Source organism: Choloepus didactylus, chromosome 8 (assembly GCF_015220235.1).
Source record: "Choloepus didactylus isolate mChoDid1 chromosome 8, mChoDid1.pri, whole genome shotgun sequence".
NCBI classification, from domain to species: domain Eukaryota; kingdom Metazoa; phylum Chordata; class Mammalia; order Pilosa; family Megalonychidae; genus Choloepus; species Choloepus didactylus.
The window spans coordinates 1,194,309-1,217,391 of NC_051314.1; the positions used below are offsets into that span (position 1 = coordinate 1,194,309).

The 23,083-nt window shown below is 49.8% G+C and overlaps 1 protein-coding gene across 1 annotated transcript in view; it reads left to right on the top strand.

Annotated features, from left to right (window-relative positions):
• IL17REL (interleukin 17 receptor E like) overlaps positions 1–18,353 on the top strand; it is a 28,433-nt gene extending 10,080 nt beyond the window's left edge. Inside the window, exons 3-17 of the mRNA XM_037845710.1 lie at positions 7,319–7,376; positions 13,995–14,222; positions 14,452–14,523; positions 14,606–14,755; positions 14,910–15,019; positions 15,259–15,430; positions 15,596–15,640; positions 15,759–15,898; positions 15,978–16,049; positions 16,258–16,315; positions 16,566–16,729; positions 16,933–17,013; positions 17,209–17,302; positions 17,601–17,666; positions 18,215–18,353. Of these exons, the coding sequence (XP_037701638.1) occupies positions 7,319–7,376; positions 13,995–14,222; positions 14,452–14,523; positions 14,606–14,755; positions 14,910–15,019; positions 15,259–15,430; positions 15,596–15,640; positions 15,759–15,898; positions 15,978–16,049; positions 16,258–16,315; positions 16,566–16,729; positions 16,933–17,013; positions 17,209–17,302; positions 17,601–17,666; positions 18,215–18,273 (1,569 nt within the window). The 3' untranslated portion in view covers positions 18,274–18,353. The remainder of the gene's footprint in view (positions 1–7,318; positions 7,377–13,994; positions 14,223–14,451; positions 14,524–14,605; positions 14,756–14,909; positions 15,020–15,258; positions 15,431–15,595; positions 15,641–15,758; positions 15,899–15,977; positions 16,050–16,257; positions 16,316–16,565; positions 16,730–16,932; positions 17,014–17,208; positions 17,303–17,600; positions 17,667–18,214) is intronic.
• Positions 18,354–23,083: the final 4,730 nt, after the last annotated feature.

A 23,083-nucleotide genomic window follows, 5' to 3' on the forward strand; every position in this document is an offset into this window, starting at 1 on the left:
GTAGGGAAGTATCTTCAAAATCCTATGGTAGGTGGTGGTTTCTTAGACCTTACACTCAAAACACAAGCAATGAAAGAAAAATAGACATGAGACCCCCTCCAACTGAATACTTCAGTGTTTCAAAGGACTTTGTCAAGAAGGTGAAAAGGCAGCCTACTCAATGGGAGAAAATATTTGGAAAACACATATCCAATAGGGATTTAATATCCAGAATATATTAAAAAATCCTACAACTCAAAAATAAAAAGGCAAACAACCCAATTTAAAAATAAGCAAAAGAGACATGTAGACATTTTTTCAAAGAGGAGATACAAATGACTAAAAAGCAGTTTTAGATGCTCAAAAAGATGCATCAACAAAAGATGTTCAACTTCACTAGCTATTAGGGAAATGCAAATTAAAACCAGAATGTAATTTCATTTCACACCTACTAAAATGGTCACTATCAAAAAAACAGGAAACTACAAGTGTGGAGAGGATGTGGAGAAATGGGAACACTCATTCACTGCCGGTGGGAATGTAGAAGGGTGCAGCCGCTGTGGAGGACAGTCTGGTGGTTCCTCAGGAAGCAAAGTATAGAATTGCCATATGATCCGGCAACCCCACTGCTAGGTATATACTCAGAAGAACTGAAAGCAGGGGTGTGGACAGACATTTGCACACCGATGCTCATAGCGGCATTATTTGCAATTGCCAAAAGATGGAAGCAACCCACATGTCCATCAACTGATGAATGGATAAACAAAATGTGGTATATACACAAAATGGAATATTACTCAGCTGAAAGAAGGAGTGAAGTCCTGATATATATGACAACGCAGATGAACCTTACACATGACAACACAGATGAACCTTAGGGATATCATGTTGAGTGAAATAAGCCAGACATGATGGGACATGATCTCACTGGTTTGAAATAATTGGAATAAACAAACTCCTAGAGTCAGAGCCTAGAATATAGGTTACCAGGGGATGGGGTGGGGATAGGGCATAGGACATTAGGGCCTAAAGTGTACAGGGCTTCTGTTTGGAATGATGGAGGTGTTTTGGTAATGGATGGTGGTCATGGCAGCACAACATTGTGAATGTAATTAATAGCACTAAATCTGAATGTGATCACAAGGGGAAATCTTAGATTGTACATGTGGTAACAAAAAATTTTTTAAAACAATTCCATGGAATTACACCACACAAACAGAGAACCCGAAATTAAACCATGGACTATAGTTAACAGTACAACTGTATAAATGTAACAAATGGTCCACACTGGTATAGGGTGTTGGTGATAGGGTAGTATATAAAAATCCTGTATTTGTGCATTATTGTTCTGTAAACACACACCTTCTTGAATAAAGAAAAAAATTAGTTAGCTTGACTTCTTCAGGTTGGATGACAGTTTGTCCATCCTCTAGGGGTGGGATTAGGGCCGGTGGGCTTTATTTTGTATTGGGTCAAACATAATGAAGTAGGGCCCTGATTGGCTGTCTGAGTTGGCCGCCTTGGTGGAAATTTAAAATTTCAAACCATATCAATAGGACACCCAAGATGGACTCCAAAGAGGAAGTAGGGCACGGTGGGTTTGTTTGTTTGTTTGGATGGTTTTGGCCCTGAGTGTTCCCCGGGGCTTTCTCCATGCACCCCCCTCGGGGTTTGTCTCCCAGGACCTCCCTCTGACACCCCCGCCAGGGTTTCAGGTCAGTTGTTTGTCCTTCCTGTCATCGTCTCTGCAAAGGCTTTGCACACTGGGGGAAGTATTCTTGGACTGTTCTTGAATCACTGTGTTGGGATCTCCTGTTCTCGGGTCCGCAGGACACCCCGTTGCCTTCTTCTGCTCCCCTTCCCAGGCCTGGGAACACGTGACACTCAGATTTAGTGCTGTCAGTTACATTCGCAATGCTGTGCTGCCATCACCACCACCCGCCGTCTTCTCCCATTCTGTCCTCTTTCAACTTTGTATGAATGTCTGTTGCCGTACACATTTTTATTTTAATGTAACCATATTCACTAATCCCCTCTATAATGGATTTTGTGGATTTTGGTTTCTTTTAAGAATTTCTTCCCCATTCTGAGGTCATAAAGATTTTCTCCCTCTCTTTCCTTCCAAAGGTTTTAGAGTTTTGCTCTTCCCATTTAGGTCTTTAATTTGCCTAGGGTTTATTTCTGGGTGCAGTGTGAAGTAGAACCCGATTTTAACTTTTGCCACCTGGAAATCCAGTTGTGGCCACACTGTTCACTAGTTTATACCCGCCCTGCCCCTGGGCGGCCTTTGTTACCAGACGCCGATGTCCAAGCCTACCATGGTTGGTTCTCTGACCGCCTGTTTCTGAGCCAATATCACACCCTCTTGATCATTAAAAAGCTGTGCTATCATTAATTTCTGGTAGGTGTGTCCCATTCTTTTTTCCTTCTTCAAATTTGTCTTGGGAAGATGGTGGTGACTGGGACAGCACAGTTGTTGGACTTTCCTGAACCCTCAGGTACAGATGGAGCAGGGAGACCGTAAAGCTCAGCAGGGAGGATGAAGCTGGGCCCTCCACAAACCCCCAGGATGCACCCCAAAGGCCCAGGCCCGGGAAGGGGAGCAGAAGGAGGCAACGGGGTGTCCTGTGGACCCAAGAACAGAAGATCCCAACACAGACAGTGAGCAGTGACTAGATGGTGGGGTGGCTGCAGGGACATCGTGAACAGCAGGTAGGAATCAACATCGAGCAGAGGAGAAGAGACAAAGGAAAAGGGGGTACAGAGAGGAGAGGAGAGGGCACGTGCCAGGAATCTGAAAAAACAGTCCACGCTACGCCAAAAGAAGAGAAGAGGGGGCTTTGTGGGCTAGAAAAACACTTGGAACCAAGCCTCGTCCTAAACGTTTGTCCAGGAAAACTAAATTCACAAAAATAAAAGCAACAGAATGGCATCAAGGACAAATCCCAAAGAAATTTATGATTAAAAAAGGAGAACAAAGAGCAGTAATATTCCTGCAGAAAATGAAAGTACACCAGAAAGGCATGCTAAAAAACAAAACTGTAACATTTCATTGCAAAATGGCTTAAAATGCCCAGGAAAATGATACAAGACATTAAAGAACAAAGTTAATCAAATTAGAAGTACTCAGAAAAGAAGTGTCAGAACTATGAACTAGAAAGAAAGAGAAAAATCCTTTTAGAAATGAAGACTAAATTAGAACACAAGACCATATTATCCATAATATGGGTAAGACCATATTAAATGCCTTAAGAGAAATAAAAGGTGAAAAAGAGGAAATTTTTAAAAAGTCAAAAAGAAATGGAAAAAGATAAAAATGATGTGAGAGAAAGTGATAAATATCAAACACAAAGAATATCCAAATTACAGATGATAGGGTCCCTGAAGACAAAACAAACAACAGAACAAATACTAAGAACTACATGTCAAGAAAACTTTTCAAAATAAAATTTTTTTGAAACTACATATTGAAAGGGCAAACTACATACCTGAGAATATCAGCTCTGAACAGCCAGCACCAAAACATTTTCTAGCAAAATTACCAGATTTTAAAGTAAAAGAGAAAATCTCTTTGTTTCTAGGCAAAAAGAGCTTGCAACTTATAGAAAAAAGAAAATTATATTATCCTCATTCTTTTCAACAACAGCATTTTATTATGCCAGAAGGAAATGGATGGCAAAAGTGACCTTCAAAGATAAAGAACCCAACGTACAGGACTCGGAGAGGATTGTCCCCAGGGGCCCTTCTTGAGGAATCTCCCAGAGAACAGGCTTCAGGCAACTAAAGTGATTGGAGAGGCACTGACGCAAGAACTGGTGGTGAGAGTGAAATGTACGAGTTTTTTAAAACGGAGACTAAATGTTGGTCAAAAGGGAGACGGTATAGTGTGCGGTGGCCGTGTGCTCTGACAAAGCAGATTTGGGACAACAATAAAAATGGGAGAAGATGGGAAGGGCACCCACCGAGAGGTGCTTTCATTGTTTCTAGCCACAGTTGTTCATGGCAGAGCTAGTGCTGTAATTCTGAGACTTACATGGAATATAGCAAACGAGTAATTACAAAAATTAAAATTTTATTATCCCTTGTGCCTTTGAGAATCAGTGTTCTCAGCAGGGAAGAAAGGAGATGCAGATGTCATAACGAAAAGGTTAGGTAAACCCTTCATTGTGAATTGGAAATATAAGTATAAGCTCCACCCACAGAGAATTCCTAGAACCAGTGACTAACTCAGCAAAGAGTCACCCTCATGTCTAGGGTATGGTCTTGAAACACCACTTCCCAGTACAAGAAACCAGGCAGGGCCTCTGTGCCGGTTTGAATCTATCGTGTTCCCCAAATGCCATTATCTTTGTGGTCTTGTGGGACAGACGTTTTGGTGCTGGTTAGATTTGCTTGGAGTGTGCCCCACCCAGCTGTGGGTGATGACTCTGATGAGATATTTCCATGGAGGCATGGCCCCACCCATTCAGGGTGGGCCTTGATCAATGGAGCCATATAAATGAGCTGACGGGCAGAGGGAACTCAGTGCAGCTGTGAGTGACGTTTTGAAGAGGAGCAAGCTTGCTAGAGAGGAATGTCCTGGAAGAAAGCTGTTTTGAAACCAGAACTCTGGAGCAGACGCCAGCCACATGCCTTCCCAGCTAACAGAGGTTTTCCGGACACCATTGGCCATCCTCCAGTGAAGGTACCTGATTACTGATGTGTTACCTTGGACACTTTATGGCCTTAAGACTGTAACTGTGTAGCCAAATAAACCCCCTTTTTATAAAAGCCAGTCCATCTCTGGTGTTTTGCATTCCGCAGCATTAGCAAACTAGAACAGCCTCCTAGAGAAGGCTCGTTCCCAACCTGGGGCAGAAAACGTACAAGAAGAGCCTGGTGTGTCTCATCGCACCAGCGGGCAAGGAACACCAACGACGCGAGATGTGTCCGAGGGATGGGGTCACGGGAGGAGCTCCCGCCAGCCAAAGAGTACGTGTGTGAGTTCACAAAAGAGTAAAAACTGCGATGAATTACAACCCATGTTTAAACGCATGAGTCCCTAATGATATATTTAAAAAAGAAAAATAAAAGAATTGTCCATCCTCTTTGAATGACAGGGAACCAATTCATTGTCTTGAAAATAAAAGGAAAGAATCCAGCCTTGATTCTGTCTTTCCTCTTTGAACTTCACCCCCGAGAAGCTAACACTGGATGAGAAGCATCTCATGGAACTATTTCAGCTAAGACATGAGAACAAAATAACAGAAGTAGAGAATCAGCGTTTTGCAACCTGGTGAATCAAGCACAGGTGACAAGGAGGCGCGTGGGAGAGCCCTCAGCACCAGCTCCACCTGCCAAGGACCCGACCCGGGTGTGAGCGGCCGCTGGGCCCCGCTGCCTATTTGGCAGAAATATGGAGGGGAGTGCTGCTCGCACCCCAAGGAAAGCAAAATTCGGGCCACGGGGCACTCCACAGCTCAAAGAGGCTGGTTTCTTCCACAGAACAACTGTGAGATAAAGAAAGAGCTGGAAGAAAGGCATGTAGAGGAAAAGAGGCCTTTTAAAAGATGGGCAGGACTAAGCTACCATGTCTGGAGAGGCACATTTGAGTGGTAAAACTATAGAGAAATGCAAGGAAGTAACCACTATAAAAATAAGGGTGGTAGTTGCTCTCGGAGTGAAGGAAGGAGCTAAGACTGGGACTGCGGACATGGAAAGGCGGTGGGGGGTTTGCTTCATGACAAGGCATAAGCCATACGTTTCCCTTGTGTCTGTATCTTCGTTTTACTTTTCACAACAAAAAGGTTTAAAAAGAGTCTTAGATTTTGTACACCGTTTCCTAAATTTAGGAGGCATTCCATTGGAGTGGCATTGAATTTGTTTATCAATTTGGGTCAGAAATGGCATCGTAACAAAGTTGACTCTTCCAGCCATGAGTATGCTATGCCCTCCATTTATCTAGGCCTTCTGCAGACCTAATTAGCATGGCTGGCGTAAAGCAGGGCTATTTTTGTATATTGATTTTGTATCCAACACATTTCTTAAAATCTCTTTGTTATTTCCTGTAGATTTACCACTGAGTCCCTTAATTTTTTTCTGTATAATCACATATTCTCCAAATAATGACCTTATGCATTTAATTTCTTTTTCTTGTCTTATGGAATTTGCTAAAGTCTACAGACTTTAGCAAATAATTAAAAATAAGGATTCTTATTCCTGGTATTAATGGCAATGATTCCAAAAGTTGAAAATGCATGCACTGAGGAAAAAAAAACAAACAATGAGTCCAAGCATATTTGAAAAAAAAAAAAAAATAGAACTTATAGTACTAAGTTTATTGTATATTTGGGATAGAATCCCCTGATCTAGGCAAAGAAGTGCCTTTTTGTCCTAGTGTGTACAATTTTTTTTATCATGAATAGGCACTGAATTTTATTACATTTTTTCTGCATCTATGAAAATAATATACTTTTTCTCCTCTAATTTTTTAATGAGGTGAATTTTACTGATAGATTTTCTAAGGGTACACCACACTTACAGTCATGAAATAAATTCTATTTGGTCATGCTTTTCATATTCTGTTAAATCTATTTTCCAAAATTATATTTAGAATTTTGCAACTGTAGTCACATAGGAGACTGGTCTATACTTTTACTTTCCAGGGTAAGACTTGGAAAATTTAGCCATCATCTCAGACTGTTCCTTCCCTTCTGGAACTCCAGTGATGTGTTTTAGGCATTTCACCTCTTCATCCTTCTTGACATTTTTAAATCTCTCTTCTGTGTTTTCCATCTTTTTGTCTCTCTTTGCTGCCTTCTGGATAATTTATTATGATCAGTTTTCCAGTTCACGAATTCTCTCTGTGTGTTGATGTGAAATCTGCTCTTAAAATCATTTATTGCATTTTTAATTTGTTACTATAGGTTTCATTTCTAGAAGTTCTATTTGTTTCTCTCAAATAGGCTTGGTCTCTTTTTGTATATTTTTTTTTTTTTTTTTTTTTTTTTTTTTAACTGCATGTATTTTCGAGCTTGTCTTTTATTTCTTTAGCCTGGCTGATTGGTGCTTCCCGTCTGATACTCCTGTTATCACAGGACTTGGCGGGGCTGCTTCTAAGGTCTGTTGTTTTTTCTGGTTCTGGCTCCAGGCCCTTTCTTTCCCGTCTGTGTGTTTACCTTTTGGTGCGTCAGCTCCACACCCTTCACAAACCGTTTGTGGAATTCCCCAAGGCCGGGACTCGGGGGCGTCCCCCAGGCAGGATTTGCATTTGTTCCTGAGTGGTCCCTTCCAGCAAAGCCTGTCCGGAGCCTCTCGGGCCGCGGTTTCCTGGTGACGCAGCCCCGGGCCACCCCCGCAGGTGCGCCATGTGCCGTGCGCCATGTGCCATGTGCCGTGCGCCGTGCGCGTGGCTCGCGGTGTGGTTTTGGTTTGCATGTCCCTCATGACTAAGGAAGCTGCACATCTCCCTGTGCTGATTTACCATTCATATCTTCTCTTGTGAAGTGTCCATTTTTTTCCTGGGTTACAAATTCTTTATCAGATACATGATTTGCAAATATTTTCTCCTGGTCTCTGGCCTGTGCCTTCAGTCCCTAACAGTTTAAATTTTGACAAAGTCCAATATATCAGGTTTTCCTCTTATGGATCGTGGTTTCTGTGTTGTATCTGTGAAATCTTTCCCAAACCCAAGGTCACAAAAATTTTATCCCGTTTTCTTCTAATAGCTTTACAGTTTTAGGTTTCACATATAGGTCTATGGTCCATTTTGAGATTTTTTTTTAAGGGTTCAAGATATGGATTGAAGTTTTTGTTTGTTTTGCATATGGATATTCAATTGTTTCAGCACTATTTGTTGGAAAGACTATCCTTTCTCCACTGAATTTTCTTTGCAAGTTTGTTGAAAATCTGTTGTCTGGGGGACCCTGTGGCCTCCCCATTCCGCCCCAGTGTCTGTTTGCCTTGATGCCAGAATCACATAGTCCTGACGACTGAATAACACGTCTTGAAACTGGCTCTCTGAATTTTTCCCTTTTATCAAAGATGGTTTGACTATTCTAGATCTTTGCATCTCCATAAGAATTTAATTTAAGCAAAAATAGACTTTCTATAAAAAGAGGGATTTTGATCAGCATTTCATTGTATCTGTAGATCAATTTGGGGAGAATTGACAACAACATTGAGTCTTCCAGCCATGAACAGTGTATCTCTGTCCATTTATTTGTTTTCTCTAATTTCTCTCAGCAATATTTTGTAGTTTTCAAGGTACAGATTCCACACATTTTTCCAGATTTGTCCTTAAGTATTTCATATTTTTATGTTATTCTTAATGATATTTAAAAATTTTAATTTGCAGTTGTTCTTTGCTAGTATTTAGAAATACGGTAGGTTTTTGTATATTGAGCTTGTGCCCTGCAACCTTGCTCAGTTCACTTATTAGTTCTAGTAGCTTTTTTGTAGATTCCACTGGGTTTTCTACAGAGACAATTGTGTCATCTGCTAATGAAGACAGTTTTACTTCTTCCTTTCCAATCTGGATGCCTTTTATTTCCTTTTCTTGCCTTATTGTTGATAGAAGTCATAAAAGCAGAGACACTTGTCTTGTTCACGAACTTAGGGGGAATGAATTCATACTTTCACCATTAAGTATGTTAATTTCAATTTTTCATAGATGCCCTTTATCAGATTGAGGAAGTTCCTTTCTGTTCCTCGTTTGCTGAGACTTTTTATCAGGAACAGATGTTGGATTGTACCGAAAAATTTTTCTATGACTCTTGAGATGATCCTGTGTTCTTCTTTTTAAATTTAAATGGTAAATTATAGTGATTGATTCTTGAATGTTAAACCAACCTTGAATTACTAGGATAAAACTTGGTCATTAAATGTTAGCTTTTTTATGTATTGTTGGATTCGATTTGCTAAAATTTCATTTGGAGTTTTTACTCTATGTTCATGAGACATGTTCTGTAGTTTTCTTTTTTTTATAATGTGTTTGTCAAATTTGGTGTCAGGGTAATGCTGGCCTCATAGAATGAGTTGTGAAGTATTCCGTCTTCTTTGATTTTTTGGAACAGTTTGTGAGGAACTGGTATTATCTCTGTTTACACCTTTGGTTTCATTGATTTTCTCAATTGCCTTTCTGGTTTCTATTTCATTGGTCTCCACTCTGATCTTTATCCTGTCTTATCTTCTGCTTTCTTTGGGTTCCGTTTGCTCTTCTTTTTCTAGTTTCTTAAGGTATAAGCCAAGTTCATTGATTTGAGAACTTTCTTCTTTTCTAATATAGGAATTTAGTGCTATAAATTTCTCCCTAAATACTACTTCAGTGGCATCCAAAATGTTATGTTTTCTTTTCATTTTCATTCAGTTCAAAGTAGTTTATAATTTCTTTGATTTCTTCTTTGGCCCATGGGTTATTTAGAAGTATAGTAGTTAGTTTCTAAATATTCCAAGATTTTCTAGAAATATTTTTGTTATTCATTTCTAATTTAACTCCACTGTGGTTAGAGAGAGACTGTTTTAGGGACCAGGATATGGTCTATTGGGTAAATATTACATACGTACTTGCAAAGAATTGTGTTCTGCTGTTGCTGAGATGGGGTGTTCCATACACATCAGTTAGGCCAGGTTGGTTGGTTGTGTTGGAGAGGTCTGCTATATTCTTACTGATTTTATGCCTATTTGTTCTACAAATAATTAAAAAAAGGATATTTCCAACTATAATTTTGGATTTGTCTGTTTCTCCTTGTAGTTTTATCAATTTGTTCCTTGTATTTTGACACTCTGATATTAAGTGCAAGAATGTTTAAATTTTATGTCCTTGTATTATTATGAAATGACTATCTTTATCCCTGGTAATATTATTTGCTATGAAATCTATGTTGTCTGGTATTAATGTCCTACTCCAGATTTCTTTTGATTAATATTAGCATGCCATTTCTTTTTTCCACCCTTATCCTTTTACTTTTAGCCAATTTGCTCCTTTATAGTTAAAGTGTGTTTCTTATAAGCAACACAGGTAGGTCTTGCTTCTTTGCACAGTCTGAAAATCTCTGCCTTTTAAATGTGGTATTTAAATGTTTACATTTTATGTGACTATTTATATAGTTAGGTTTAAATATAGTTGATGTTTTGTTTTTGCTAAAGCAGCCAGAATGCAACATACCAGGAGTGGGCTGGCTTTTTCAATGGGGGTTTATTAGGTCACAAATTTACAGTTCTAAGACCGTGAAAATGTCCAAATTACGGCATCAAGAGGTAGATAGCTTCTCTGAGGAAAGGCCGATGGCATCTGGGCTCCTCTGTCACATGGGAAGGCACCTGGCGACGTCTGCTGGGCCCTCTCTCCTGGGCTCTGTTGTCTCTCAGCTCTCTCCAAAATGTCTGTTTCCTTCTGAGCATCTGGTGGCCCTCTCTTAGCTCTCCAGGGCAAACTCTGGATTTTATCTCTTAGCTTCTCTGAGCTCTCTGAGTTCCCTCCGTCTTTTTCCTCTTATAAAGGACTCCAGCAAGGGGATTAAGACCCACCTTGAATGGGTGGGGCCACATCCCCATGGGAACAACCTAATCAAAAGGTCCCACCCACAATAGGTCAGCCCCCACAAGAGTGGATTAAAAGAACACGGCCTTTCCTGGGGACACAACTGCTCCAAACTACCAGCTGATATTTGTTTCCTGTTTAGTCCATCTGCTCTTCATGAACTCTTTCCTCTTTCATGTGTCTTCTTTTCCACTAATACATATGTTTTTGTGATTCCATTTTATCTCCTTTGTTGAGTCATTGCCTCAAACCCTTTTTTATTTCAGTGGTTGCTTCGGGGTTTATAACATCCGTCTTTAACTTACGATATTCTCCCCTGAGGTGATCACAGGCCACTCCATGTATGGACTGAGAACTGCCGTAATGTAGCCCCGTTTCTCCCCTCTGGCCTTTCTGCTATTGGAGTCATACCTTTTTCTTTTACATATATTCCAAACCCCACAGTACACGGGCACTGTTTGGTTTGAATAGTAATTCTCTTTTAAACAGATTTAAATAATAAGAAAATATCTTGCATGCTTACCCGTGTAGTTAGTATTTCTGGAGTTCTTTATCCCTTTGACAGCATTTCCATCTGGTGTCATTCTATCTCTGCCAGAAGGACTTTCTTTTACTTTTTTGTGATATGGGTCTTCTGGTGAGAAATTCTTTCAGCTTTTGTCTGCTACAAAACTCCTTTCCCCCCTCATTTTCAAAGACATTTTCATGTGTAGAATTCTAAGTTGATAGGTGTTGTCTTTCAGTTCTTTACAGATGTTGCTCCACTGTCTTCTCACTTGAGTTGTTTGCAACAAGAAATTTGCCATCTTCCTTATCTTTGTTCCTCTGTTTGTAACCTCCTTTTTCCTCTGACTGCTTTTAAAATTTTCTCTTTATCACTGGTTTTGAGCAAATAGATTATGATATGCTTGGTGTGATTTTCTTCGTGTGTCTTATACTTAGCACTCACTGAATTTCTTGGATCTGTGAGTTCATAGTTTTCATCAAATTTGGAAAGTTGTTTGCCTATTATTTGTTCAAGTTTTTTTTTCATTCTGCTCATGCCTTCAGGGACTCCAATTACATGTACATTGGGCCCCTTGAAACTGTCCCACAGCTCCCTGATGCTTGTCATTTACTGTCATCATCATCTTCATTGTCTGTGCGGTTTAGATATATTATGTCCCCCAGAAAAAACCCATGTTCTTTAATGAAATCTTGTGGGGGCGGACGTTTTAATGTTGATTAGGTTGGAACCTTTTGATTGAGTGTTTCCATGGAGATTTGACTCAATCAACTGTGGATTAGAACTTTGATTAAATTATCGCCATGGAAATATGGACCCCACCCATTTAGAGTGGGTCTTAATTAAATCACTGGAGTACTATAAGAGAGAGAAAAATTGGGGGGAAGGTCATTGAAAGCTGATACTTGGAGATGTGGATAGAAGGATGTTTGGAGATGCTAAGCTAAGAGATGCTAGTCCAGAGTTTGCTCTCGAGAAGCTAAGAAAGGACCCCCAGATGGTTAGATGCCCAGGAGCTGAAGAGGCTAAGAGAGACAGAAGCCCAGAGACATTTTGGAGAAAGCCATTTTGAAACACAACCCAAGAGCAAAGGACCAGCAGACGCCAGCCACGTGCCTTCCCAGCTGACAGAGTTTTTCTGGATGCCATTGGCCATTCTTTGGTGAAGGTATCTTCTTGTTGATGCCTTAGTTTGGACACTTTTATGGCCTTAGAACTTTAAATTTGTACCAGAATAAATCCCCTTTATAAAAGCCAATCCACTTCTGGTATTTTGCATTTGGCAACCTTAGCAAACCAGAATGTCGTCATTGCTCGCTGCTTCCTTTTGTGTAGCTTCTATTGTTATGCCTATGCTATGTCTTCAAGTTCTCTAATCTTTTCTTTTGCAATATCTAGAAGTTGGATTTGAGTCTTTTTAATATTTCCCATGCCAATAATTAACTTTTTGGGCATATAGAATACAGTTATAATAATTGTTTTAATGTCCTTATCTACTAATTCTAATATCTATGCCAGTTTTGATTCATTGATTTTCTTCTCATTTTGAGTTGTGTTTTCCTGATTCTTTGCATGCCTTGTAATTTTTTATGCATGGTAGACATTGTGAGTTTTGCCCTGTTGGGTGCTGGATATATTTTTATCCCTATAAATATTCTTTACTTTTGCTCCAGAAGATAGTTAAGTCACTTGAAAACAGTTTAAATGGGGGGGTCTTGCTTTTAAGATCTGTTAGGCGGGACCACAGCAGTGCTCAGTGTAAGGCTAATTATTCCCTGTACTGAGGCAAGACCCTTCCATGTGCTGTGCCCAATGCCCTGCCACCCATGAGGCTTTCCAGGGCCATTCCCAGCTCTGTGCAGTGCAGAACACTGCTCCTCGAGTCCTCTCAGGAGGTTCTTTCCCTGCCTCTGATGGTTTCCTCACACATGTGTGCTGATCAGAACTCTGTTGAATATTTGAGGGAGCCCCAGTGAAGCTCTGGAATTTTCTGTATTGCTCTCTCCTCACTTGTAGTCTATCCTGCAAACTCAATCCCATTCCCTCACTCAGAGGGTGCCAGGCTCCACTGGGCCTCCTCTTGTCCACTGCATGGAAACTCCAGAGAGTAGAGCACTCATGGAGCCCACGTTGTTTTATTCCTATCCTCAGGGACCACTGCCCTTCATTTCTGATGTCCAGTGCCTTGAAACATTTTTTCCTATCTGTTCTCTGGTTTTCCTGGCTGTTTCAGGCAGGAGGGCAAATCCGATCCCAGACTCCCTGTTTCTCCATCTTGGCCATAGTGGGGTTGTTTGAATTGGATTTCCTTCTCATTGGCATATGCAAACCTCTCTGTTCCCACTGCCCCTTTGAGCCTGTTGTTCTGACACCCAGGGCCCCAGGGAGTCTTGCCAATGGCACTTCGGATCCTTGCCTCGTGGCTGTGCCACTGCCTTCTCTTTCTGTGGAATAGTTGGCCTTCTGGGGACGCCTTCCCCATCCCCCGGGCTGCCTTGTGTCTCACCTGGAGAAAGGTCCCTGAGTGGGAGCTGATCCTGTGACCCGCAGGCCCGGGGAGGGCCTCTTGACCATTCAGGGCCCTGGGTGGCCTCAGTTTCTGCTTCTTTTTCTGCAGAGAGATGTGTCTAGAGTGTTGTTTTCCCTCTTGCTTTTGGGAAAACTTACTTGCACTTTAACACTTTAACCTGCTGGTACAGGTGGCCTCTCCTCCTGTCGCGCAGGTAGGGCTGCCCCTGGGTCCTTTCACTTCCCCTTGAGTTTTAGCCCCAGAGTGATCTTCCTAGGATATCCCTGGGGTTTGCCTTGGGGTCCCCTGTGTAGGAGACACCAAGTCAGTGATTTCTGGGCCCCCTGGCAGCACCACTGAGCACACACACCTCATCCACCTCCACCTTCCTGGGCTACGTCACCCCACCTGGGGGTCTCCCTCCAGCTTACACAGAGCTGGGCCCCAGCATCGTCTCTCCTGCTCCTGCATGGCTCCCACAGTCCCAGTTCCATGGGTTCTCAGGGCACGTGGCAGTTGCCTGGCCCCTGTGGACAGGCCGCAGGAGGGGCTGCTCTACGCCTGGGTGCAGAAGGGAAGCCGGGCCACCGACCCGCAGAGCCCAGCCCCTCCAGGGCCTGTGGCAACGTGGAACTCTGACATGGACCTCTGCCAACCCGGACGAGCAGAGGCAGCAGATATTGCTCACACCCTCCCCTCGGTGCATGGAAGTAAGCCTGGCTCCGTGTCGCCTCCAAGTCAGACCAAACTGCCCTGCAGGGTGTGGTCCCGCCGCGGACAGCACTAACCGTATGAGAGCCCTAGGTGGCGGGGACCTCAGGGCCACCTCCAGCTGCCCCGGCAGGGCCTGCGCTGGCCTCTTCTGTTGCTTCTTTATGAACTGGAGCACAGGGGCTTGCCAGGGTGGGGGTGGGCTCCTCTGTCCCCCTTGCTGGCCAGGTGGGCCGGCAGCTTTCTGTGCTACCCCTGACCTGGCCCCTCATCTGAACGGGGCTCAGAGCTGGGCCGATGGTGACAAGGGACCCCTCCCCAGCCTGTGCAGCCCCCGGGGCTCTACCCATCACCCACACCACCTTACCTGGCCCCTCCCCAGGGGACGTTGCCAACAGCTTCTGCCAGGTGCCCCTGACGCCCGTGCCCAGGTCGGTTCTGGAGGCCCTGGCGCTCTCCACTGCCATGAAGTGCACCCCACGCGGCGGCTGCTCCCTGCACCTCCGTGTGCGCGCCTCGCTCAGGCTGCTCGGTGAGGGGCCGGGGCTGGCTGGCCGCGAGGACAATGCCCGGAACACACCACGGGGGTGGGGGCTGCCCGCTGCACTCAGAGGGCTCACTCAGCCCGGGGTGGGGGGCGGCCTGGCCCTGCTCTGACCACAGCCCTGCCGGGGCCCCCTCCCCAGAGGGCCTGCGCGGCCTGGAGGTCTGCTCCACGAGCCTCGCCACCCAGGAGACCCAATGCCAGAGCGTGTGGGTCCCCAGGACCTCCCGCCAGCTGCAGGTGGGGCAGCAGGTGAGCAGGGGCTGTCTCCTCCAGGGCGCCCCCTCCAGGGCCCTCCCCCCACCCTCCCCCACGACCCTCCCCCCTCCACGGCCCACCCCCAGCCCTCCCGGCTCCACAGACCCGCTCAAGCCCCAGCCTGGCAGCAGCAGCTGTACTCCAGCCCCGACTGGCTGCCCTCCCGTCTACCCACGGCTGGGGGGTGGGGACCCCCTTCTTCTCAGTCCCCAGACCCACGTGAGGAGCCCTAGGTCCTTGCGGGGCAGGGGCGGCGGCCGCGGCAGCCCGGCTCACAATGCCCCGGCCAGCTCCAGGTGCGCTTGGATTGCTTCGAGGTGAGCGCGGCCCAGCGGCTCCACATCACCCTGACGACGGTCCCCCACTTCTGTGGGGTCCAGCTGGAGCAGCTGTACCGTGTGGAAGGTGGGAGCCCCGTGAGGCCGGCGGGGCAAGGCCTCTGGATCCGCTTGGGTGCTCCTCCCTGTATTTGGCTTACTCGGGGGTCGCTGCCTTCCGCCTTCCCAACCCCACCCCCCGGTGGCCCCTGGGTCAGGGCCCGGCGCCCACCAGCGCCTCTGGCCATTGCAGACTGTGGAGATGAGGACGTGGGGAGACACGTGGCCGACTGCTTTGGTGAGAGCCCCTGGGGTGAGGCCCCCGCCCTTCCCTCGGTCGCCCACCCCATTTGGGAAACCCCGGGGAGCCCCCAGGTGGGCCTCTCAGGACAGGGGGCCCGGCCGCCTCCCTGCAGCCGGGAAGCTCGTCTACCGCGTGAACCGCAGCCGCAAGGCCTTCGAGGTCCAGGTGCCCGGCAGCCCCAGGGGCCACGACTACTTGGTGCGGCTCTGCCTGCGGGGCTCCACCTGCGTGGATGCCGGCCCCCCGGTGCGGGTGAGCTCCGCGCCCTGCGCGCCCCCGGCCGCCCGCTGAGCCCGCGCCCAGCGCCCAGGCCCTCAGACCCTCTCTGCAGGTGACGGCGAGCGCGGCCTCCCGGACGGTGACCCTGCGCTACAGCCGAGCGCTGCCGTGCCTGTGCCTGGAGGTCAGCGCGGGGCGGGGCGGGGCGGGGCGCGGCTGGGGGGGGCGGGGAGGGGGCTGGGGCAGGGCCCTGCGGGTGCCCCTCGGAGCACCTTGCTCGGCCTGAGCCCAGCTGAGGACCCCACGGCCCCAGCCTCCCAGCTGCCCTTGGGGGGCCCTCCTGGTCGGCGGGGAGGGAACGCTGCCCCTCGCGGCACCCCCTCTCTCTGCAGTTCTCCAGCCGTCTAACCTCCTGGGTGAGGTGCCCTTTTGCAGGCGGGCGCTTCCCAGGTGAGCCCAGGTGGGGCAGCGGCGGGCAGGCTGGGCCTGTGCTGCCAGATGCCGCGGGGACCCCTTCGCGCTGCCCCTGTAGACACCCCTCGCTCAGGCGTCTCTTCCTAGTGGGGGCTCAGGGTGCTGGGGGCGCGGGACGCCAGGAGGTGGGGTGCTCAGCCTGGTGGGAGGGGCCCGGACCGTTTGCTGGACCTGTGGGAGGAGCCTCACCTGTGCTCACCTGTGCTCACCTGTCCTCCCGCCGCAGCCTGGAAGATGACGGTCCAGCTGGTGCCGCCGCAGGGCCCGCTCCGGGCCGCCTTCCTCTCCCCCAGCCCCGGCCGCTTCCAGGCGCGCCTGTGTCACCGAGCAGGGACCCGGCCCCCCGCCTGCCGCCGCCCGCTCGAGGCCACGCCCCTCCCTCCGGCCTCGGTGAGCAGGGTGGGGTGCGAGGCCCCACTTCCCGCAGACCCACCTGGAGGGCGCCGCAGAGGGCCGGCCCCGCCCCCTGGGCACTGAGAGGGCCTCGTGTGCCCACCACACGCGTGTAACACGCGTCTGTGTGCACGTGGCCAAGGCCCCGGGGCAGCAAGGCCTTCCTGCTCCCCACTGTCCGCGACCCTTCCCTGACCCAGGGTGACCCCACCGAGGACCCTGTCAGAGCCTTTGTGGACATCCCCCAGGAGGAAGCCTGTGCCCCCCGCGTCTGTATCCAGGTGGGGGGCACTGTCGACCCTAGCTCCCCTCTGCTCTCAGGCCTCAGTTTGCCTCCTGTCATCAGCTGGCAGGGGAGTCCCCCTCCTCAGAGCTGCCCCTGGGGGAGCAGAGCGGGGGCTGCGGGCGGCCGCGATGACAGGGGGTGCGGGGCGCAGGCTGCGGGCGGCCGCGATGACCAGGGGTGTGGGGTGCAGGCTGCGGGCGGCCGTGATGACCGGGGCTGCCCACAGGGCTGGAGGACAGACGTGCACTTCTCTGCACCCCAGGAGCTGTGTGACATCCAGTGCAGTGAGTGACCGGGCAGGCGGGTCTGGGGCCGGCAAAGGGGGCTGTACTGGGGGCTGCAGGGGAGGGAGAGCTGGACCCCGGGAGGTCCCTGCCACCCACGGTTCAGGACACCCCCAGAGCGCAGGGGGCACCTGCCCTGCCTGGCCTCCATTCCTGACACCCTCTCGGCCCGAGAGCCGCCGTCCTGGCCTGTCCCTGAAGCCCTCGCTCCCCACCGTGCAGTGTCCTCCATGGTGTGTCCACCTGCCCTGACCAGGGGCTCTCTTTCCAACTGTCCACTGTCCCTCGGCCCCCTCAGGCCCCCCAGCCACGGAGGCCCCAGACACTGCTGCAGTCCCGAGGCCACACTGTCCTCCACGCTGGGGTGAGCAGTGGGGGGCGCTGGGACCCCCGATGGGAGATAACTGGGGGCGACTGCTCCTGGGGTCCAGGGTGGGTCGTCCTTGCGGGTCCTGACTAGCACCCTGGAGACGGGACATTTGCCTGCAGCCCATGGGCTCCGGCCCTCCAGGACGTGGTAGCAGCCCCTTCTCCTTTCCTTCCTGGGGTCTCGGGTCCCCACACAGTGTGGGAGGACTGGGGGACATCACCGTGCCCCCAGAGCACCCGAACCAGCCCCCTGTCGCTCCCCCACCCCGCCCCACCCCGGGACAGCAGCCTGAGGCCCCCGAGTCTCCTCGGGCCTTGGTCTGGGGGCTGGGTGGGAAGGGCCAACTCACATCCAGGGACCTCAGAGCTTCTGACGGCTGAGGCCCCCTCTCCCTGCCCCTTGGACCGTGGTAGCATTAGGGGAGAGGTCTCATGGGGCCCCAGCTGTGGGAGTGAGGGGCCCTTCACCCCTGTGGAGGCTCCTGGGGGGGTGGGCAGCATGGCCAGAGGGTCCCGCCCTGACCCACCTGCTCTCGGTCCCAGGCCCCCTGTCCCCACAGCCTCTCGGTCAGCCTGTGGACACGGCCACCTCCCCGGCTTGAAGACCAGAGCCCGGCCTCCTGCTGGGACCACCCTCCTCCTACCTGGGCGGCCCTGCGGCCTTGGCCCACCCCGCCCCCCCAAGACCCCCAAACCCACGCACGCTGGGAGCCCTCCCCCGGGGCTGGCCGCTGGGCAGTGTTGCAGCCACCGCGGTCACACCCGCCCCACACCCACTGGGGGCCTGACTGCTCCACCGACCGGAGTCCGAGCGTCACCTCCCCCTGGCCCCTCCGCACCCCGCGCCCCCCAGGACAGCCCTGGCAGCCCCTGCCCTGCCCGGGGCTCTGCGCTCCCCCCTGCGGCCCTCCCCGCCTGGCCTGTGTCCACCAGCTCGCCGCCCCCTTCAATAAACGCGTCTCCGCAGCCTCCTCTCGGGCGCAGGGCTCTGCAGCAGGGGAGGGTCCTGGGGCGCAGGTCACTGTGAAAATGGGGCCTCGGCCACTTGGGACTTGGTCGCAGGGCCCGTCCACATTTCCTCATCCCGGGGTCAGGGAGGGGTGGGGTCCCTGGGTGTGGGGGAGGGGTCCCGGCTCTGGGTCAAGCCAGTGGCACCCCTTGGTGCTGCACGGAGACCCCGGCCCTGACCTGACCCAGGAAGCGGGAAGGGGGGGAGCCTCCAGCTGACCAGGTGCAGCTCCCGAAAACTGTGCGGGGCCCTGGATGCCCCACAGCTGGGGAAACTGAGGCCAGCGGAGGCAATGACTGCTCCCGGGAGTAAAGCCGCCAGGAGAGCCCCCCACCCCACCCCCGCATCCCACCCCCGGCCAGAAGAGGGCCTGGTGACTCCGCCCTGGGTGGGCTGCCAGTTACGGTCCCTGGGAAGGGACCGTGGGGCAGGGACCTGGGATGGGGGTGGGGGGTGTGAGATGATCCCAGGAGCTGGGGGTGAGGGGGGCCCTGGCTGTGGGGCGGGAGAAGTGGAGCCAGGAAGTGGGAGCTGGAGGGAGGGGGCAGCCCCTGGGCCACTGAGTCGCAGGAGAGGCCCAGCGGTGACCCCTGGGGACCGGGTGCTGGGAACTCTCTCCCCACCCGTGTCCCGGGAGAGTGTGGGCCGCTCCCCGGGGAGGGGGTGCTGGCTCCAGGACGACGGGGCCCCAGCGTTTCCAAACTCGGTTCCCCTGGCGGGGGGAGCAGCTGCGGGGGCGGGCCTGGGGCCTCCGGCCTTTCCCAGGGGTCGCGGCTCTGGCTTGTGTTATGGGCGGCGCATCTGTCCTGCGACGGGGCGGACCTGGGCGGCTTCCCCCCCTGCCCCGCCCCCCCCAGCCCTGGGGGCCGGGGGGAGGGAGGGGAGAGGGGGGGAGGGAGGGGAGAGGGGCACGGCGCCCTTCCTGCAGGCTGGGCCGGCTCAGGGGCTCCCGCCCCCGCCCTCGCTCCGGGTTTGGCCCTTAGTGGGGGAAGAGGTCTCTGGGGACACACCTCTGGTTCCAGGCCCCCCAGGCTCCCGGGACAGGCGTCTCTCTCCCGCCACTGACCCACCCACCATGGCCCCACCCGTGAGGGGCAGCAGCCGATTCGGGGCAGTCTGTCCATCCGGAAGGTCCAAGATTGGCACCTGGGAAAGCGGGAGAGCCCCTCCTGCTGCGGGCTTGGGACCCCACACCAGCAGCAAGAGAAGGGGGGCACCCGGCAGGCCGCAGAATATGTGCGCTGTGTGTGTTTTTAATTGTCACCCAGTAAAATTGACTTGTTTCTTTTGGTGTGAAGTCCTATGGCTTTTGACACACTCAGTGACCAACCCTACAACAGGATATGAACAGTTTCATCGTTCCCACGCTCCCTCCTGCTCCCCCTTTGGAGGCACACCTCACCCCACCCAGGACCCCCGGCGCCCCCCACCTGCTCCCTGTCTCTGTAGTTTTGTCATGGGGAAGGGCCCTTTGGAGCCTGGCTTCCCTCACTCAGCAGAATCTCCGCTGTTCGTGCAGCCTGTCCGAGAACATTCCACAGCCTGCTGAGCCACCCGCCTGTTGAAGGACATCTGGGTTGACCCCCGCTCTGACAGATTACAAATAAAGCCGCTGCAAATATTAATGTACAGATGCTGGTGTAAACCGAACTTTTAATTTCTCTGGGACAAATGGCCAGAAGTGGGGTCTCATTCAGAATGGTTGGGACACTCTGCCTTCCCAGCAGCAATGCACAAGAGGTCCAGTTTCCCAGATCCTAGTGCACTCAGGGCTGCCACTGCTTCCTATTTTAGCCGTTCTGGTCTCTCACCATCACTTTAATTTGCATTTGGCTCATGATGTTGACCATTTTTTCATGTGCTTATTTACCACCTGTTCCAGTTTGCTAGTGCTGCCACTATGCAAAATACCAGAAAAGGATTGGCTTTTATAAAGGGGATTTATTAGGTTACAAATAGGTTAGGGGGATTTATTAGGTTACAGTTCTAGGGCCATAAAAGTGTCCAAACCGAGGCATCAACAAGAGGACACCTTCACTGAAGAAAGGCCGTGGCGTCCAGAACACCTCTGTCAGCTGGGAAGGCACATGGCTGTCATCTGTTGGTCCTTTGCTCCTGGGTTGTGTTTCAGAATGGCTTTCTCCAAAATGTCTCTGGACTTCTGTCTTAGCTTCTGTCTTAGCTTCTCTCTCCCAGCTCCTGTGCATCCTTGCTTCTTTCTCCCAGGGCATTTCTCACTAAGCATCTGGGGGTCCTCCCTTAGCTTCTCCCAGCAAATTCTGGGCTGCATTTCCAAGCATCTGGGTCTGTGTCAGCCCCTGAGCTCTCTTAAGGACTCCAGTAAACTAATCAAGACCCACCCAGAGTGGATGGGGTCGCACCTCCATGGAAATAACACAAAGGTCTCACCCACAGTTGGGAGAGTTACTTCTCCATGGAAACACTATCAAAAGTTTCCACCCTATGGTTTGATGTGCTGAGCCCTCGGTCATGGGACTTGCCCTTATGGGGCTTGTTGCTGTAGAGGGGAGGCTAAACTTGCATATAATTGTGCCTGAGAGTCTCCCCCTGAGTACCTCTTTGTTGCTCAGATGTGGCCCTCTCTCTTTCTAACTGAGCCACCTCGACAGGTGAACTCGCTGCCCTCCCCCCTACATGGGACTCAACTCCCAGGGGTGTAAATCTCCCTGGCAATGCAGAATATGACTCCCGGGGATGAATCTGGACCCGGCATTGTGGGACTGAGAGTATCTTCTTGACCAAAAGGGGGATGCAAAATGAGATGAAATAGTTTCAGTGGCTGAGAGATTCCAAATGGAGTCGAGAGGTCACTCTGGTGGACATTCTTATGCACTGTATAGATAACACCTCTTAGGTTTTAATGTATTGGAATAGCTAGAAGTAAATACCTGAAACTACCAAACTCCAACCCAGCAGTCTGGACTCCTGAAGATGATTATATATAATGTAGATTACAAGGGGTGACAGTGTGATTGTGAAAACCTTGTGGATCACACCCCCTTTATCTAGTGTATGGATGGATGAGTAGAAAAATGGGGATAAAAACTAAATGACAAATAGGGTGGGATGGGGGGATGGTTTGGGTGTTCTTTTTTCACTTTTATTTTTTATTCTTACTCTGATTCTTTCTGATGTAAGGAAAATGTTCAGAAATAGATTGTGGTGATGAGCACATAACAATATGATCATACTGTGAACAGTTGATTGTATACCATGGATGATTGTATGGTATGTGAATATATTTCAATAAAACTGAATTAAAAAAAAAGTTTCCATCCTAGTCAAAAGACTAATGAGTCTGGCCCCACAAGATTGCATTAAAGAACATGGCTTTTGTGGGGGACATAATATATCCAAACATTCCACCCCCTGGACCCCAGAAAGACATGTTCTTTCCAAATACAAAAATACATTTGTTCCATCACAATATAGATAAGTACAAGATCTTATCAAAATCAGTTACAGGTGTGCTTTGTCCTAAGTCAAACTTCCCCTCTAGCTGTGGGCCCGGGAAACCTAGAACAAGTTTTCTGCTTTCAATATACAAAGGAAAGCTAGTCATAGGCTAAACATTCCCATCGCCATAGGGAGAAATAGAAAGGAAAACAGGGTTCAAGGACAGAAACAGTTCCTAAATCCCACAGGGCATATTTCATTAGATTTCAGTCAGAGTCATTTATAGAATGACATTTTATCCTTGGGTCTTGAGAGAGTGGCAGTCACACCCTTTCTAAGGGCCTTTATGGCAGCCCTTTTCTCTCCCAATGCTGGGGTGAGTGCTCCAATATATCCACGCATTGGGGAGACCACTTTCTTCTTGGCCCCACCCTCCTCAAACATTGGGGCAGCACCTGGATTCCCTTCCATCTCCGGGGCACATGCTCAACCCCTTCAGAACAGTGGGGTGGCAGCCAGGCTCTCCCCAATTCCCTGGGAATGTGCTCCACCTTCTTTGGGGCCTGGGGTGGCAAAACTCTTCCTGAGCATTGAGGCGGAAGGCCCACCCTCTGCCTCTGGGGCAAACTCACCCTTGCCACGTGCATGGGTTGCTCTGCTCTCTGTGCCTGAGATTTCTTGACTCCAGACCTCAACTTCCATAGTTCTGCCTTTGAAATCATTTTTTCTTCAATTTGTCCCTTTTCTGTCCCTTTTAGTCCATACCTGCAGTGGTTCCATCTATACAGATCTCTCAAAAAAATTGTTGGCTTAGCATGCAGCTTACAGGGGTCAAAACTGTCAGATGATAGGACACTCCCCAGATCCTTTCTGGGTACTCCATTTCCAAGCCTGGCTCATCCTGACATGACTGGCTGGTTCCAGGTTTCATTACATCCTCATGTGGCACGCTATCCTCTGGGGCCTCACTTTCTGGAAGCCCAGAA